This window comes from Plectropomus leopardus, chromosome 7, assembly GCF_026936395.1.
Source record: "Plectropomus leopardus strain MGB_pleo_1.0 chromosome 7, ASM2693639v1, whole genome shotgun sequence".
Taxonomy (NCBI): domain Eukaryota; kingdom Metazoa; phylum Chordata; class Actinopteri; order Perciformes; family Serranidae; genus Plectropomus; species Plectropomus leopardus.
Window position 1 is genome coordinate 23,601,220 of NC_142182.1, and position 18,312 is coordinate 23,619,531.

At 39.7% G+C, this 18,312-nt stretch overlaps 1 protein-coding gene across 1 annotated transcript; it reads left to right on the plus strand.

The window, feature by feature from the left end:
* Nucleotides 1-40: 40 nt before the first annotated feature.
* On the plus strand, nt 41-15,578 carry hapln3 (hyaluronan and proteoglycan link protein 3). Its single transcript, XM_088080244.1, has 6 exons — nt 41-2,211; nt 9,081-9,204; nt 10,007-10,150; nt 11,394-11,792; nt 13,018-13,320; nt 13,401-15,578. Exons 3-6 carry the CDS (start codon nt 10,018-10,020, stop codon nt 13,676-13,678), a joined length of 1,113 nt encoding a protein of 370 aa, XP_087936370.1. The 5' UTR covers nt 41-2,211; nt 9,081-9,204; nt 10,007-10,017; the 3' UTR covers nt 13,679-15,578.
* Nucleotides 15,579-18,312: the final 2,734 nt, after the last annotated feature.

Consider the following 18,312-nt stretch of genomic DNA (forward strand, 5'->3'; position numbering starts at 1 on the left):
TTAATTGGAGCTGTTTTCCATTTAAAAAGGTGGAGGATCAAAAGACGAAGAGCACTGAGGGTCGTTTTGCCTGTTTAGCATTTAAACACCCCCAGGGGCCTAATCTCTCTTTATACCACCATACGATCTTCCAAAGGTATCTTCACCCGAGGAGGGCACGTCCCCTTCTCAGCCTCATTACAGTCTATGAAGGTCACACTAAAGTGGTGAAATCCCTCTGTAAGCGTTGAATCATGAGAAAATGGATTCATACTGTGACACTGTGAAGGTTAAATGATGGAGGGACCTCAGTGTGGATTAATGTTTCTGTAGGTTTTCAGCACAACAGTTGTGGAAAAAATCCCTTGTACCTCTAGTTTGTGCTCAATTAGTGAATACCAGCTAATTATCATGTAGACAACAGTTGTCTTAAATGATGATCTCATCTACCAGACCTCCCCAGTAGAACAGCTGTTTTCCCTTTTGGAGTTGCTGTTTTTTTTTAAAGTGTTGAAGGCCTAATGACAGCTCTCTCCTCTGTGTCCTCTTTGTTCTTTAATAAAACTCTCTAACTTGTCTTCCCTCTATTGTCCTTTTCTCTGCACAGCTTGAGGAGAGAGATTCTTACCGCTCTAGTTCTCAGAAAAATGATTGCTCTATTTCGTTGTACTGCTCCTTTACATTGCAGTTCTTAAAGTTTGATTCCCCATTGCCTGTCAACTGTACTTAACCCTTTAAAACCTGAGCACATTGGCTTGATTTCTCTCAAAAACATGAAAAGAAGATGAAGGATACTAAAAGAAGAAATGACCCAAATATTAGCAAGAAATTCTCAGAAACAAATCTGAGGAACAAATAAAAAATAAATACATATATATATATAAATAATAATAATAATAACAAATTAACTTAACCTAGAAAAGGTTTGAACATTAAAACACTTACTTTCCTGCATTCTGGTGAACTTTTATTTACCAGTTTTTGCCTTTTCTGCATCACTCACTACATTTATGTGCACAGTTAAGTCAAGCTACGGTATAGCTAGATAAGGCCATTTTAGGATTAATGTCTTTGTCCCAAGCACCAGGGGAGAATCGATTTATTTACTTAAGTATATTCAATCGGTAGGTGGTGATATGCCCCCTTTCAGCTAGTTGCTATTGGACCCATTACTTCACATACCAAACAAGATAGCAAGCGTCAAACAGGTTGAATAACGAACGGCAAAAATATTAATAACCTTTCGGCGCTATACATTTCATTTGTACGCTTCACCCCTTACTTTTTACCTTAGTCTTGTTTTCTTACCATCTTCTTCTTTTGTCTTTTGTGAATTTATGCTGTTTGACTTCTGGGTTAAAACCTTGTGCAGGGACTATGGAGCATGCGCAGATCGGCTTGGTCAGTTCAGGTCCAGTTGAGGTGTTTACACGAAAGAGTTAATCAAACCCAAACTGCATTATCTAGGTGTGCTAGTCCTACTTCAAGAAATTTGACTTCAGTCTACATGTATTTTTAAAATCCAGTTTTAGTCACACTAACACAATAATTTGACTTTTTCTAATAACATGTAAATGTACTGAGTTTATGGTGTAAATGTATTCAATTTTGTCAAAATAAAGTCCTCTTCTCCTTTCATGTTTTTGTTGGTAGGGGAACAAATGCATTTGTTCAAAATATTTATGGGGGATTTGTGTCCTGTGGCAACCCCTGAGATTTAAAGCTATGTTTGTGGACAATAAAGATTTTTATCACTATCAGTGCACAAAAACTAGATCTTTAAATTCAGTCTGTAAGGAAAAGGAAATGACACCCCGTGAAAATGCGGAAATGCCCATAATGTTCGGATTGTCTCTACAGCGTATAGCAACACTTGCTCTTCTGGTTCTCTCATAAAGCATTTCCAAAAGTGTCTTTACTGCCCACATTTGCCATGTTATTAAATGTTATCCAAACCAAGCCATTACCAGGGTCATTTAACACAAAGCTGCTGGTTTTTATTTATGTAAACCGCATAAATCTCTCAGTTGTCTTTGAAAGTATGAGGCATTTAATCTGTCTCACTGCATCTCCTTTAGCTCTGTGCAGAGCTTGTCTGTTTGGTTTCCTGGTATTGACAGCTGGCCAGGGACGGACCGGTGTCGAGCCAAAGGAGGCAGGAAACCGGAGGCTCTGCAGCGGGTTCAGAAAGGAAGGATCCACTCCTGGAAAACAACTACTATTTTAGATCAGGTACGTGCCAACACAGACACCATCTCAAGGGACATCATCTAAAAGAGGGGAAATCCTATGTTATTTCTGCTCAAATAAATGCTGGAACTGTTGATTTGCAGCTGATGAGCAGTTCTTATCATAACTGCACCCCTCATTTGGCGTTTTGTATGTTTAGTTGGTGCTAAATTTACATCAGTGAGTAAGAAAAAGATGCTAAATTGTAGTGTTTATTTGGTATTATAGCTCATTCTGACGTCTATCTTTTAATCAGTCTGGAAACTGTCACCCTTTGCCCAGCGTTTCACTCTCCTGTTGGTCTTTTATTGAAGTCTTCCTCTCTAATCACACTGAAACCACACTCTCTCTCTCACACACACAAACACACACCTTTTGCGACTATGCTAATGACAGCGTGTGACTGCACACCCTGACACGATCACCTGCTCGGCTCTTCAGTCAAACTTCACAAACATAAACACACACAGTCATCTCTTCCTCTTTCATGTGGTCTCTCTGGGCTCCAGGTCCAAGCTCTGCTGGCCTCTCTGGGCCTGAATTTGGCTGCCTTACAGAAATTACACCCCTTCCAACACCGCAGTCAACCCTGCAGTTCAGAGGGGCTGCTGGTATTTGGGGCCCCAGGCCAAAACCTTTCATCTGGGGCTTTGGGAAGAGCACCAGTCTGGTCTCTTCAAACACATCGGGAGATAATGGCTTAGAGACACACAGAGAAGGGAAACGGCTGTCACACCGATGAGAGTGGGGGCTGCAGCCGTTAACAGACACTGAGGGGAGGTTTCAAGGGTTAAGGAGCTGTTAATGACTTATCTGGCTGCCTCTTAAAATTTAATGATGTTTAATTTTAAGTGGGGAAAAAGAAATTGAAATCTATTTATTGAAATCACAATACTCAAGATTTATCTGCTTGTCGTCTGCATGGTTGCATTTTGTCTTATGAGCCATTTTTGGATATTTTCAAAAAAATCCTTCAGGACATTATTATTAAAAGATATTAAAACTTTGGATTTAACTTTAAACTAGATGCTAATGCCATCATGCTAACATGTTCATGTGTTTTGTATGCACTGAAATAAACAGTGCACGTGTGCTAACCAACCGACAACCTTCGAGACTGAAAAATGAAGCCTATTGAGAAGAGTCAGAAAGTGAAATTCACTGAGTGGCCTCTTGAAGCTGGCTCCAAAAAGTAAATCCCCATAGACCCCTATTTTGAATGCCCAACTTTACAGCAGAAATAAACATGTTTACAGCCAGATGCAAAAAACATTTTTGTTCTCTAGCTAATTTCAACATTCATGACAAATGCAGGGACGCTGGAGTCACAAGCTGTCTGCCAATGGTGTCCTCTGCTTCTAAGTCCACTCCACTCCTCACGTCTCCACAGCTCCATCTCCTCATCCAAATATGGTCACTTCTGGCTCCAGTAAAACAACATGGCAAGGGCCATAATGCAAATCCCAAGGCTTCAAAATGGCAGTCCACAAAGCAGTTCATGACGTTACGGTAGCTAGATCTATTATTTATACTGTCTATAGAGTATCCCAGTCCTAAAACCCGGAAATCAGCTAGCATTTCAGCACCTCCGGTTCCCTTGTCTCAAAGTCGGAAATAAAGTCTGTGATTAACACAAGCTAATGAGACATTAGTGTTTTGTTCTATGACATAAAATACGTCCGTAAATACCCAGCTGTGACCTCTGCAGCTTTTGTGTCTTAAAAAAGGCAGTTGATAACAAGTGCTAAATTAGACTACAGAATGTCATTACGCCCTACCGTGACAAATACGTCTTTACAGCCTTGTAGTGCTGGCAACGCAACCATGTTTATAGCCACTTTTTAGTATGCATATCTATAAGGCATAAATGTAAACAAATGAGGTATATGAAAATGTACCCTCTGTGCAGTTGTCATAAATGGGAAATTTAGCTTTAGAGAACAAAACCGTTTTTTCTTACCAGACTGTAAACATTTTTATTCCTGCTGTAAAGTTGGGCATTTTAACAAGGGGGTTTATGGGGATGTGCTCTGTTTCGGAGTCAGCCTCAAGTGGCCATTAGCGGAACTGCGTTTTTTGGCACTTCCAAATTGGCTTCATATTTCAGCCTCGGAGGTTGCCACTTTGTTCATTTTTCAGACTACGTTGTGATTTTTTGGCCACAGGTTAAAAAGTCAGGGGATTACCAAAGTTGACAGGATTGGTTGGGTTGAGATATTTCACCAGATAAGTGAAAACTTTGACCTGCTGGTGTTGCTAGAAGTCCTAGAATCACCAAAGCCACAAGGTTACACCTTCTCTGCTCCATGAATATTTCTTATCAAATTTCATGGCAATCCATTCAATAGTTGGTAAGACATTTCACCCAAAACACAAATGTTAACCTTAAGAGAAACGTCAAGAGATTATTAAGGTCAGTTCCTCTTGGAACCATAAATTATGGTAGTCTTGGCAATCCATATTTGCTGAAATATTTCAGTCTGGGCTAAAGTGGTGGGCTGACTGACCAACACTGCTGTCCCTAGAGAGATGCTAGTGTTGTGGCTAAAAAGGAAATCCCAGGCAAGGAAGTGATTTTTCTGTCAAAACACATATTTTAGATGGTAATGAAGACAGTGTAAGGAGATGGAAAGAGAAGTGAGCGTGAGGAATTTACTCAAACAAAGCTGTAATTCAGGGAATTCTGTGTCAGCGATGATAAGTGAAATACAAATATTTAAAACCTTTACCAAAAACTCAACCGATAGTGTTTTAATTTAGAACATTTAACCTCTTTTTGTGATGAATGTGAAAATAATGTTTTTATTTTGTGACTCTGTCTGATAATGTGATTGTAACACGAATCATTGAGTCATCGTCTGAATTTCCACACTTTGTAGGTTTGTTGGGAAGAGCACAATAAAACTGTTGTTTGTAGTCGAAGGAGCAGTTGCAGACAGACAGTAGTTGTGGGTTCGCGGATATAAAGACTAAAAGTAAGAATGAAGGGAGGAGCAGCACAACAGGATGGATACTGAAGGTTAACTGGCATGAGGAGTTCATCTTAGGGCAAACCACAGCTAATGAGATGTTTGGTGGTGATCTGGATTCAGTATTGTTTTTAGCCGCTGACTGTAAATGTTACTACAGTATTTACAAACTGAAGTTCAAGAAAGTGTTCATCTTGAAATCAAAAATACACATTTTTCCTCTTACCTGTAGTATTTTCGGTGTAATAGTTTTGTTGTGAGTTGTCGAGTGTTGGAGATATCAGCTTTAGAGATGTTTATCTTCTCTTCAGTATAATGGAACTCGATGGCATTCAGCCTGTGGTGCTCAAAGCACCAAAAACAAAACACAAAAATCGCAACAGCATCGTCTCTTTCCAGAAATCATGATCCAGGCACTCAAGATAATCCACAGACTTTATTGTCATCAGTTTCATGTATTTTCCATCTAACAAACTACACCTACTAACTGTATCACTGCGCACGAGGAGGAATGCAGCTACTGCTAACTTACCCAGCACCACCAGTATTTTTACTCAAGTACTCTACTACTCTGCTCTACTCTACTCTACTCTACTCCGAGTACAATTTATAAGGTATTTGTAATTTACTAAAGTATCTCCATCTTCTGCTACTTTGTACTTCCACTCACTAGACTTTAGAGGCAACTATTTTACTTTGCGCTCCATTACATGTATTTGATAACTTCAGTTACTTTGCAAATACCAAACCAATCAAACCAATAATTAAAAAAAAAATGTTATTATAGATAAAGATAACAGCTCATTGATCCCTTGGTGGAATTCACAAGCTACTTAGCAGTATATATAATAATAATAAAAAAAAATTAAAACTCCATCTACGAGCTGCAGTATTATATACACAATGAATGTATAAATAATTTTAATCAATGTTTGTTAATGTACCTCTACCTTTTGTACTGTAAGTATATTTTGATGGTAATACTTTTGTACTTGACTTAGGTGAAATTTTGAATGCAGAGTTCTTGCTTGTAGTATTTCTGAGATATTGCCACTTTTTAAGTAAAAGATTTGAACATTACTTCATGACTGTGCTATTGTTAGCATGTAGCTCGATGCACTACTTTGCCGTTGTCCTCTCACAGCTGCTGTATTGTGACGCAGGAGTAGTTGCTCTAATGTAGCTCTATGTTTGAATAAAAGGCGAAAGGCAGAAATATGTGAATGTGGTAAAGAAATAAATTGTATCCTTGATCAGAGACCACAGCAGTAATTTAAAGTGAAACCCTCAACATCCTGGTTGTCTTCCAGAAGGTTTAGGGCAGCTTTTTACTCAGTATCCAAAAATCACCCACCCCCCTCACCCCCCGCTGAAACGGTGGTGGTTTTGGGTTTTTGTTATGTCGGCTTGGTGTCAGTCAGTCACTAGAAAAACATGAGTGGCTGCAGAGGGAAAGCATTGCATGCAGGACAAAGAGAGGCTCAAGTCTTGGTTTGGGGGACTCTGAGCGTTGTGGCTTTTCTGGGGCTGGCGGACCATAATACCTCGTACAGTGCAAGGATTCACTGTGTGTTTGTGTCAGGAGGGCAGCCTCCATCTGCACTGTGATAACCAGCCTGTCACTCACATATTCAGGCAGCGCAGCAGTGGCACATTCTCTCGGGCCCCAGCGGAGAACTGGAATTGCTCTTGTTTTCCACCACTGCTGCTATTATTTCAACTAATGACTGAAATATGAGTTCATGTGGCAATATTTGCTGTGTTACTTGAGGCCATGGCAAAACAGAGGGCATGGAATACGCTCTGTCAGCTTCAACATACCAGAAATACAGAAGCTGGCCACCACTGACAGTGCTGTTGTTTAAAAGGACAACTTTTACTCTTAACTCTTGACTTAGTTCTGCAAAAATAAAAAACAACAAAAAAAACCCCAACCCTGCCATTAATCTCAGTTATTTGTTGTAATAAATCAAATTTGCAGTGTATCTTGGTTTCTTAGTCACGTGCACTACATTTTAAGGGTTTGGATTAAGATTCCATCCAGAGTTTACAATGAATTTTACCAGTGGAAAAACACTTTATATCCCTCGTTTATATTTTAAAACTCCAGAGTCAGAGTTGGATCGTTCTGAGTAGCGTCATACAAACAAAAGGCAATAAAAATACACCTGCAATGTTAACTGTTAGTGAGGATTTTCCTCTGCTGTTAAAATAACCAGGAAACTAATGTTCACTTACACAAAGCTACATGTTTCAGCCTTATATTTGCACTTATAAACAAGATGTTGCAGTATGTGTCTCTTCATTGCACACCCAAAAATGGTTTAAAAAAAAGATTGAGAAAGAGGCCATCAGTCGGGTTTGACCACATTTTTGGTGGAATGAGAAGAGGTCAAGAGAGGGGTCAACTGATTGACCTGACCCCCATTCATTTTAAACAATGACGCTATTAGAATCCAGGTTACATCTGTGAGCAAGATGTGGCAATGTGGTTATAGCCTCTGCACAGGTGTTAGTCGGCTATTGCTGTTTTTGTTTTGTTTTTTTTTTTTTAAACATAATTGTTAATAGAATTCAAGAAAAGTATTAAAAGTAAAAGTACTCAATGCAGAAAAATGCCCCTGTGACTTTTATTTTGATTTATATATTGTTAAGATAATTGCATGAATTTATGGAAAAGTGGGATTTTACTGTTGAAGCTGGTTGGTGTGGAGCTCATTTTTAGTTGTTTTGTCCAAAAAATGCAACTAATGATTGTTTTGTTGTATTATTTTTTTTTCTGCTATTTTCATGTTTTATTGGAAGGGACAAATACGCATGTTGAAAAAGGGGGACGTGTCCCTTGCGTACCCCCTGACATCTACACCTTTGTTTACAATGCTTGTTTTGTCAAACCAGTAGTGCAAACCTTAACATCATTAAAGATACATTGAGATCATTACAAGAAAAATCGACAAATCTTCCAATTTCTGGTACTGGGATCGTGACATGTTTTTGCATAAAAAGTGACTTGATCAAAATACTTGCTAATTAATTTAAGTAATCATCCAGTAATTTCAATTTATACACTGTAAAATGTTTGACTACACATTTAGAATAAATTACTGGCTACTATTACTTTCACAGTAAGTCACTGTGTCACTTTGCAGTCATTTATTGTGAAATATTACAGTGCACAAAGTTGCTATGATTATTTCCAGGCTTTTATAGGATGTAACTGTAACATTTCACAATAAATTACTTTTAAAAATTTTACAGTGATATAGATATGAAGATGTGATTATTTCCAGGGTTTACAGGATGTAACATTTATTTTTATTGTAATATTGTGCAATAAATTACTGCATAATTATAGCGATATATACATATATGTATATGTATGTATGTGTGTGTGTGTGTATAGATATAGATATGTATATATGTATGTGTGTTTGACTGTGCATTTACAGTAAATTGCTGGCTACTAGTTGCATTACTTTCACAGCAAGTTATGGTATCATTTTTACAATAATATATTGTGAAATATTAGTTATATCCTTTAAAACTCTGCAAATAATGAATAGTGTACAAGTTGCTGTTATTATTTTCCAGGCTTACACACAATGTGTATGTAATATTTCACAATAAATGACTGTTACAATGATACAGTAACTTACTGTGAAAAATAGCAATTTATTGCATATATACAGTCAAACATTTTACATTGTTGGGCAGTTTATTTTTTAACAAAGCATCAGAAAAGTGTGTTAAAGAAACAGACTCAAATAAAGCACACGTAGCTCAGATTTTATGCAGCGCTTGAGTAAAGTTCCCCCTCTGCCTATACTGCTAGTATTTCTGATGTTGTATTAAGTACTGATATAGTATCTGCTGTGTGTGATGAGGTCACTGTTCACTTCAAAGGGGATGCCTCGTCCCGTGACGTCAGGCGCGCGCTCCTCATGACTGTGGGTCCGGTGCGCAGAGAGGCAGCAGAGGATGAGGAGGAGGAGAGCTGAAGACACGCTGGGCGGACAACTGCTTATCTGTGAGTGACTTTTTACGTCTTCAGACTTTTTCTTTACCACAGACAGATGTCCACACTGCAGATCTAAAGCGGAGGTAGCTTGCTTGATCGATATTTGTTAGCTGGCTTTACAGTTTCAGAGCGATTGTGTTTTTACAACTATTAAAACGCGGCTCGTATACTTTATAACCCGCTTTAAAACATACATTTAGTAGAAATAAACAGCCATGATAAGAATCGTTTCACTGAAACATAAAAGGGTTGCATTTTTATATGGAGAAAGAACGGGAGGAGGAAAATGCAAAGAAAATTACCGAAGAAACGACAATAAACACACATGACAGACCATTGCCGGTACTGATTATGAAAAGTTTCTTCTGTTTCTACATGGTAGCCTACATCATCGATTTAATAAGTTGTCACAGTAAATTTAAACGGAAGTAATAGATTTTTGCTCTGAAAAGACATTTTGTATTTAGCATGAAGGAATGTGTAGAACAACTGTGAACCCACTAAAAAACAAACATGCAAAAAAGAAACAACATCAAATGCTACAAAAGAAGACGCTCGAGGGTTTCCACCTCATTTTTGTGGCTAAAACAGGATGAACCCCCTTTAAAAAAAAAAAAAAAAAATCTTCAGCTGGAGTATCATCAATGCAATTTCATTTTTGAGCAAAGGTTAATTTGATTTTTATTATCCTTTCTAATAAGTATGGCAAACAAAGTGTGTGATCTCACAGAGTCCTCCTCCTCCTGGTAGGCTTTATGTATGACAGCCGAACAGAATAAAACAGTATTTATTTATTCTGATGGTTCAACAGAGGACAGCATCATGCTCGGTCTGCTGCGCCCCCTACTGGTCGTCTGCCTGTACCTGCTGCCGCCCGGCGGACAGGGCTGGATCCCTGGCTACAACAACGGCTTCTATTACCAGGACATCAGCAACGGAAACGGAAACGGAGAGAGTAAGTCTTCTTCACTACATTTATTTGACAACTTTAGCCATTAGTTACATTGCAAATCCAGGACATTTATACAAAATATAAAAATATAATAATCAAATTGGTAATGATGTAGAATTCAGGAGTACTTCACCCACAAAATGACCATTTGCAAATCCATTAGTCAATGATGCGTTACCTTCAAATAAGAGAAAACTTTGTTTTTTAAAAGGTCTCCATTAAAAATGGCGAACATAGCATATTGATATATGAATTGATTGGGAACATTAACAAAGTCTCAGGATGGATGCAGTATTACGTTAAGATACTCAACGGGATAGAAAGCAATCAAAATCAGCATCACCTACTAGCTGCAGTGAGTGATGTACTCTTTAATGCATCACTAATTGTAATCCAACAATGTTATATAATAGAAGCTATTACAACATAGATTTTTTTCTGAAATTGGCTGTTCTGCATAATTATTACTTTTTCTTTCCTTACTTTTAGTATATTTTCATGCAAATATTTCTTAACTTAAGTAAGATTTTCAATGCATGATTTTCACTTGTAACAGTATTTTTGCACAGAAATACTTCTTAGTAAATTGAAGTACTTCCTCTACAAGTGTGAGACACAGATCAACTCGATGGTTCATTTGGGTACATTACAAACTGTGGGAGAAGAAAAGTATTAGTCCCTTGTGTCCCTCTCAAAATCGATGCAAATAACATAAATAATGTCTGCATTAAGTGTCACTGTGTTCACTTCAGGGTCCTGATATTGTGCATCCAGACTCATTGGCATGGTTTACAGCAAACCCATTAATGGAACAGAGCCATCATTACTGCTATTAGCTACAGCAATGCTTTCCCTGCTATTTCCCCTGCCAATTTATAGATAGATACTTATAGATAAGATAAAATAAGAAGGAACCTCACTTATCCTGCAGGAAATTATTGTGCAGCAGTTGTGGTAGAAAGTAAAAAGAGCTCAAATACAGAGAATCAATAGAGGTGTAAGTATGAATATATCAACAGATATAGATACAGATATTAAAAATCCGTAAAAGGTCCATTTTGGGATGGGCTAATCTCAAAGAATATAAAATAAAACAACCATGCAAATACTCCATTTCTGACCAGTGCACTACATTTCCACACAGCAGTGATTAAAGGCACAGACCAGAGAGATTCAGCTTTAAATGGAGAGAACAAAGTTACTGCTAAATACAATTTCTATTTTTGGTTTTTGTGTCTTGTTCTAGTCTACTTTAATGGGGTCCGTCTCCACGTGGAGTCCCCGCAGCTCTCAGTGTCAGCCACCAGAGGGAGCAGCGTCACCCTCCCCTGTCACTACCACTACGAGCCTGAGCTGACCACGCCGCGCAGGACCCGGGTCAAATGGTCCTGGCTGCCTGCCAACACCGTCAGTGCACCTGCTTCCCCCGAGGCCTTCGCCAGGGAAACTGAGGTGATGGTCGCCATGGGCAACCGTCATCGCAGCTATGGCAGCTTCCGAGGCCGCGTGCGCCTGCGACGCTCAGCGCCAGGGGACATGTCTCTCGTGATCAATGAGCTGCAGCTCAACGACACGGGCAGATACCGATGTGAGGTGATTGATGGGCTGGAGGACGAGAGTGTGACGGTGGACCTGGAGCTGCGGGGTGAGGAATGGATGTGTGTGTGTGTGTGTGTGTGTGTGTGTGTGTTAAGGGTGAAGCATATTGATGAGGGTGACATGCTATGTGAGGAATCTGGGACACTCAACTCATGAGTAAGTTTCTATGCAGTGAAATTTGAAATTTCTGTCATTTCAAATCCTTTTGAAGATGAGAGTGGGATGTCAACTATGCAGTTTTGTGATGGTGCTGCAACATATATATATATTTTTTTTACCAGCATCTTTTACTTTAATTTTCACAAATAATGCAGCATGCTGGTTGAAGAGGGGACATGATGAAGCAGATCCCTCTTGAAGTCAGTCAGTCAGTCATTTTCTGTAACCGCTTGTCCTCGTAAGGGTCGCGGGGGGGCTGGAGCCAATCCCAGCTATCATCGGGCGGAAGGCGGGGTACACCCTGGACAGTTCGCCAGACTATCGCAGGGCCGACACATATAGACGAACAACCATACACACTCACAGTCACACCTAAGGGCAATTTAGAGTCATCAATTAACCTGAGCTGCATGTCTTTGGACTGTGGGAGGAAGCCGGAGACCCCGGAGAGAACCCACGCGGACACGGGGAGAACATGCAAACTCCGCACAGAAGTGCCCCCGCCCGGACCGAAACCCGTCCCAACCAGGATTCGAACCAGGGACCCTCTTGCTGTGAGGCAACAGTGCTAACCACAAAGCCACCGTGCCGCCCTCCCTCTTGAAGTATACATCTTAAAGTAGATGAACACATGGCTGGATTCATCCATGAAAAGGCCCAGGAGTGAAAATAATCTGGGGGCCCCGTGGCTTGATGGAAACTCTCAGGGTGTTTTGATACGCCGCTAGTTATTCACACGGCAGCTGTCATGGCTGTTTTTTACACCCCTGGACAGCATACATGTCATAACAAATTCTCCAGGTGCATGTCTGTAAATGCAGAGTTGAGCGACACTTTTTTCTGTCAAAAATGCATAACTCTGTTGAGCAGCACTCATCTCATGTCGAGTGCCCTACCATAAATTTGGCTCAATCAGTTTGCTTGAGAAAAAAACCCTGGGGGATTGTTAAGAAATTACGGCCCGGTAGGTTCGTTCTGTCATAATTGGGCTCAGGCAGAGAATCAAAGCTCTAAATGCGATGGTCATTCAAAGCGCCAGGTCGCCTGCCTGTATACAATGCTCTGAATGACCATAAAAAACACACGGTCATAACACACTTCTCTCTTTACAGGTGTGGTGTTTCCCTACTACTCTAAGAAAGGACGCTACCATTTGAACTTCTTCGGGGCCCAACAAGCGTGCCAGGATCAGGACGCCACTCTGGCTACATTTGAGCAGCTCTTCACAGCGTGGGAGGAGGGGCTAGACTGGTGTAATGCTGGCTGGTTAGCTGATGGCACAGTGCAGTATCCAATCACAGCCCCGCGTGACGGCTGCGGCGGCTTGGACTTAGCTCCTGGTCTACGCAGCTATGGACAACGACATCGCTTCCTCAACCGCTATGATGCTTTCTGCTTCTCCGCCTCTGTCAAAGGTCAGTAAGAGTGTGTGTGAACTTTTTAAACCTAAATATACATGACGTTCTTTTTATTTAATTAAACTCTCCTGGGTTAGGCACCGTGTACTTCTTAAAGCACCAGAAGAAGCTCAACTTCACGGAAGCGGTCCAGGCCTGTGCCAGTGATGGAAGTCAAATTGCCAAAGTGGGACACATGTACGCCGCCTGGAGACTCATGGGATTGGACCGCTGTGACGCCGGCTGGTTGGCTGATGGGAGTGTCCGTTATCCTATCACGAAGGCCCGCGCTAACTGCGGACCACCAGAACCAGGGGTGCGTAGTTTTGGGTTCCCTCCTCTGTACCTGAAATTTGGCGTCTACTGTTATCGGTAGGTGCGTCGGCTCAACACAAGTCACAAACGAACCGTTCTAACAGCGCACTGGTCTAAAGCTCTGCTTAAGAGGTTAGCATCAGCTGTAGCCTGGAAGCACGTTAGCAGTTAGCCAGTTTGTTCATTTCTACGCTTTTTTGAAGACATTTGCTTTCCACCTCCATAAGACTGTAACTGATCAGTATTGAACTTTACTTCAAGTCATGTATATCCATCAGGTGATGCCGCTTTAACAAAATGTCTACACTTAATGGGCAGAAGTATGTGGACACACAAACATTAAACCCGTGGCTCATTTCAAAAATACGGGCATTCATCTGCCGCTACAACAGTCATCACTCTCCTGTGGAGGCTTGATACAATATTTTGGAGCCTGTCTGTCTTCATTAGGTCGGCCATAGATATTGGATGATCAGGTCTGGCTCACTAATGGCATTACAGTTCATCCTAAAGGTGATGGATGGGATTGTGGTCAGGTGCAGGTCAGCCAGGTCCTTCCAGACCAAACTGTGAATGTGTGGGGCGTTTTCATGTTAAAACAGGACAAGGACAGTCCCATCCCTAAACTGTTGGAAGCACACCATTGTCTAAAATATACATCTTTTTCAGTAGCATTAAGGTTACCCTTTAAGGGTAAAGGTTACCCTTTAAGGGCAACCTTAATGCTAATGGTTTTGTGTCTAACTGACTAGTAGAAACACCAATTTTTGAAATTGGTCCAGTACTGAGTGAGACTGCTGCATACAGCCACAGTGAAGCAGACTACAGTTATGCCCCATCAATTTACCACCACTAAAAGTGCTTGTTTTTGCCACTGACAGGCTCAGATTGTCGTAATAATGTTTGTTAAAGAGTAACTAAACCTCAAAACACTTTTTTTCAGTAGAAAAGCAATGTATTTTGGTATTTAGTAGTGTTGTTGTTTGATTCAGGTCCAACTCTTGACATCTGAGTGCAAAGTATTACATTTCTACATATTGTGTGATAAATATGTGTAGTGACTGCCCTCTAAGGGTTGAAACCTGGCTTTTGCAATTGAGTTTTGCTATTGGCTGACCATGGTAGCAGAATGGCATGATATTCCCGCCTTGAACAGGCAGTGTAAATGCGGCTATTGGAAATCAGGGTCCAGGTTGAATGAAAGTTACTCTTTAATTGGACCTTAGGGGCCAAACCCTTACCGTGAAACATAACTCCAGATCAAAACTACATAGATAGGGGTGTCCACATGTTATTGGCCATATAGTGTATAATGTCTCAACCACAATGTAATCCTGCAGAAAAAGACAACATCTTCCCACAGTTTGTTTGTAGATTTAATTATTTTTCCTCACAGATAATTTCAAACACAGAGAAGGTGTTCGGACTCAGAAAATTTTTAATTAATCCTTCATCTCCCATTTATTTATTCAACAAAACTCTTAACAGTGCCCTCGAGAACATGTTAACATTAAATCTTGGTAGTTTCCATCTACAACCATAAACTTTTGGGTTAAGTGCCTTACTAAAGGGCACCTGTATGGTTGAGGGAATAGAGTGTTTTTCAACATTATCCTGTCAGATCTTACGAGTCAGTCCACAATTGCACACTCACTGTACATTACTTTCTCACTTTTTCTAACACTGTGAAATATGCCCTTTTTTGTCTCCTTAAATGTCTTTGTATCCTGTTATATGAAGTATAATGCATCTCTTTTTCATTTTTCTGGGTGATTAAGTGCTCTCTTATTGACAAAGCAGAAGAGTGAGTATCTGTGTGTTGTTGTAATATTTAACTGTTTACATCCATTGTGGAGGAAAAAAAGTGTTTCATTACATGTATCTTTTTTTCATGATATATGTCTACCCATTTGTACTATTTTCTATGAATAAATAAATTAAAAAACACTACTATAGAAACATTTTTTTTAATGTGAGGTACTTTTGTTTGAAATATGGATTTAAAAAAGAGATAAAAGTATGCAGGGGAACTAAACTTTATATATATTTTTTATCTAAATCCTGCACTTAGATAACCAACTTTATGACAAGCACAAACTTACAGTCTGAGGGTGAGAATGTCATAATTCTGTACAACCATTAGAAACTGTTACAAATAGTGTATTTGATTACAGGGGCTTTGTAATAGTGGAGATTGATTACCCAGGGCCTCATTGGAAGGAGGGCCCTCGAAAAGCATGGAATCAAAATTTTGGTTTTATTTGCAATATTTCATTTTTAAGTAAGTGCCATAACCAATATAAAATTTGTGGAATAAATTGGTTTAAAGACTGAACTTTGTGTAACAAAATAGTTGGAGCTCTCTGAGGCCCCACTCACCCCTTAAAGATGTAAAAATATTTTAGTCCGCCCTTGCACTAGGATTCATCCTGAAATGTTGCTAATGCCAAGTGAGTGACTGCAAAACAAAACTGTGATCAGTGAGAAAGAGGCAGAAGGAAAAAATTTTTTTTCACAAGTTTTGTTTTATTATTTTGGCACAAAATAAACACTGCAGAATTGGGATTCCAAAAAAAGAAAATAAAGCAAAGGGAAAGAAATAGAATTGACTAAAAAAAAAAAAAAAAAATCAAAAGGTGTGTGAGAAAGCCATGAATCAAGAGAGGAAGGGCAGGTGGCCCACAGGACAGCTGGTGCACGGTGCCCAGATTTTGGTTTTACACCCCTGCTAGATCAGAGCGCGTGTAGGACGTTAGCAGTGATGTCACAGAGGAGTCACCTGGAGAGGCCACAAGAGCTGGTGGAGATGTTCATTTTCGCCATGTTTTCGCCAATATCGCCATTTTTATCTTTTGCTGTTGTTTCGGACCGTGTAAAAAGTTGGAATATGAGAGGAGACTTCTTCCCAAATCTGGCCTACTAGCCGGACAGCTACTGTCACCACCAGCCCAGGGGACGGTGCTTTGCACGGGTGAAACCGAGTCCAGTTTTGCAGCCTCAGGTGAGCCAAACCCGACTTTCTTTAACTGAATGAAGTCAGCACTTACTTAAAGTCTAAAGACTGAAGATTAAAACTCTGCATTCATGCTTGTGCCCCTGTGAGGCTGCTAGCCTGCAACATAGCAGAAACATTAGCTTCGAAGTTTGGTATCATAGCATAACTTGAACAGTGGCTGTTTAAAACCAGTATTAGCTCAAGTTTCATTACTTTAATCATCTCTTGTTTATGCTAACATTGGCAAACATGTCAGCACAATATTTCAGATAATGAAATATGAACATTTAATCCAATATTTAATATGTTAGCATGCTAACATATTGGGATAATAGGTGTTAGCATTATCATTAAAGGGGGGCTATAATGCTAATTTTTAGGTTTATACTAGAACATGTCTACATGCTTTAATGATCAAAAAACAGTGTTTTCTCATACTTTCCTCTGTCCCAGATGCTCTGTTTTACCTCCTGTCGCTTTGAGCCCCCTTCTGAAAATTCCCAGACTGCTCTGATTGGTAATGTCAAGACTCTCCATGTCCCCCTTCAATATTTAGAGCATGTACATTTATCCCCCCAATAAAAACATGAAAACTGCAGAGAAATTTGACAAAGTTAAAGATATTTGTAATTGTAATTGATGCAATGCAGGAAGACTTGTCAACTTGTTACACTCTGTTTCCATCTATAGTCTGACATTGTGTCCACTTCAACCGATCTCCTGAGCAAATTAGCTTGACTTCTTTAAAAAAATTGGAAGTAGGCATCAAAAAGAACTTACCCAAAATTAGCAGAATTTAGAAAAAAGCACAAGAAAATCACCCAGAACTTAGCAAACAACCCCCTCCCCAAAAAAGAAGAAAATAAAAAAAGGAGGGAATTGCTAATGTTTTTGTAACACAATTTAAATATGTAATCATGATCAATATGTATGTATATATGTATTTTTTTCCCTTTTTGTTTGGCCCCTTGTTTTTTCCCTAGCTTTTTAAAAGATCATTTTCTTAAGCTACTAATTTTTGGCAGTTTGTGAAACATTTCATACCAAGTTTCTTAAAGGTTGAAATACTTCTAAAACGTGTCTGAAAGCAACACAAAAGAAGTGATGTCACTCCATGTTTCAAAGGGTTAACCAAATAACCGCTGTCTCATGTCAGGAGACCCCACCCCTCCGTGGGCTGAAATGAAACCTCCGCCCTTGATTAAAAGTGCCCGAATTATTATGAACAAATCAGAGATCTGTTTGTGGTGATTTGGAAGTCTGGAACCAGACCTGAAGTGTTGGTTGACATGTTGAGCTGTTGATGGCGCTACATGAAAAGTGTAGAATTTCTATAGATGTCTGTGCCAAATTTTGAGATATGTCTGCATGGAAATGTGTTGGACTGACTGAACAACCTACAGACATTCCTACAGGCAAGGCTAAAAATGTTCTTAAATGAATAATATGTCCAGAAATAGTTTTGGATGCCCTTTAATTGTTGGATTTCTACAGAGGAAACACTCAGATTTTTTCACTAACTTTCATAACCGACCACTAGTCGTGTTGCTCTCGAGGTCCGATGTAGTTTCACTGACAGTCCAAATAGGAATGCCAGGGCAGGGAGGTGAGATTGGTTACTAACCCACACAAAACAGCCACTGTATGTAAACAGCGTCACTCTGTCTGGCTGCATGATGCACTTTTAGATGAGTGGGGTT

Coding starts and splice junctions, on each gene's coding strand:
- hapln3 (XM_088080244.1), top strand. CDS start 10,018: ATGCTCGGTCTGCTGCGCCCCCTACTGGTCGTCTGCCTGTACCTGCTG. Junction 10,151..11,393: donor CGGAAACGGAAACGGAGAGA/GTAAGTCTTCTT, acceptor GTCTTGTTCTAG/TCTACTTTAATGGGGTCCGT. Junction 11,793..13,017: donor GGTGGACCTGGAGCTGCGGG/GTGAGGAATGGA, acceptor CTCTCTTTACAG/GTGTGGTGTTTCCCTACTAC.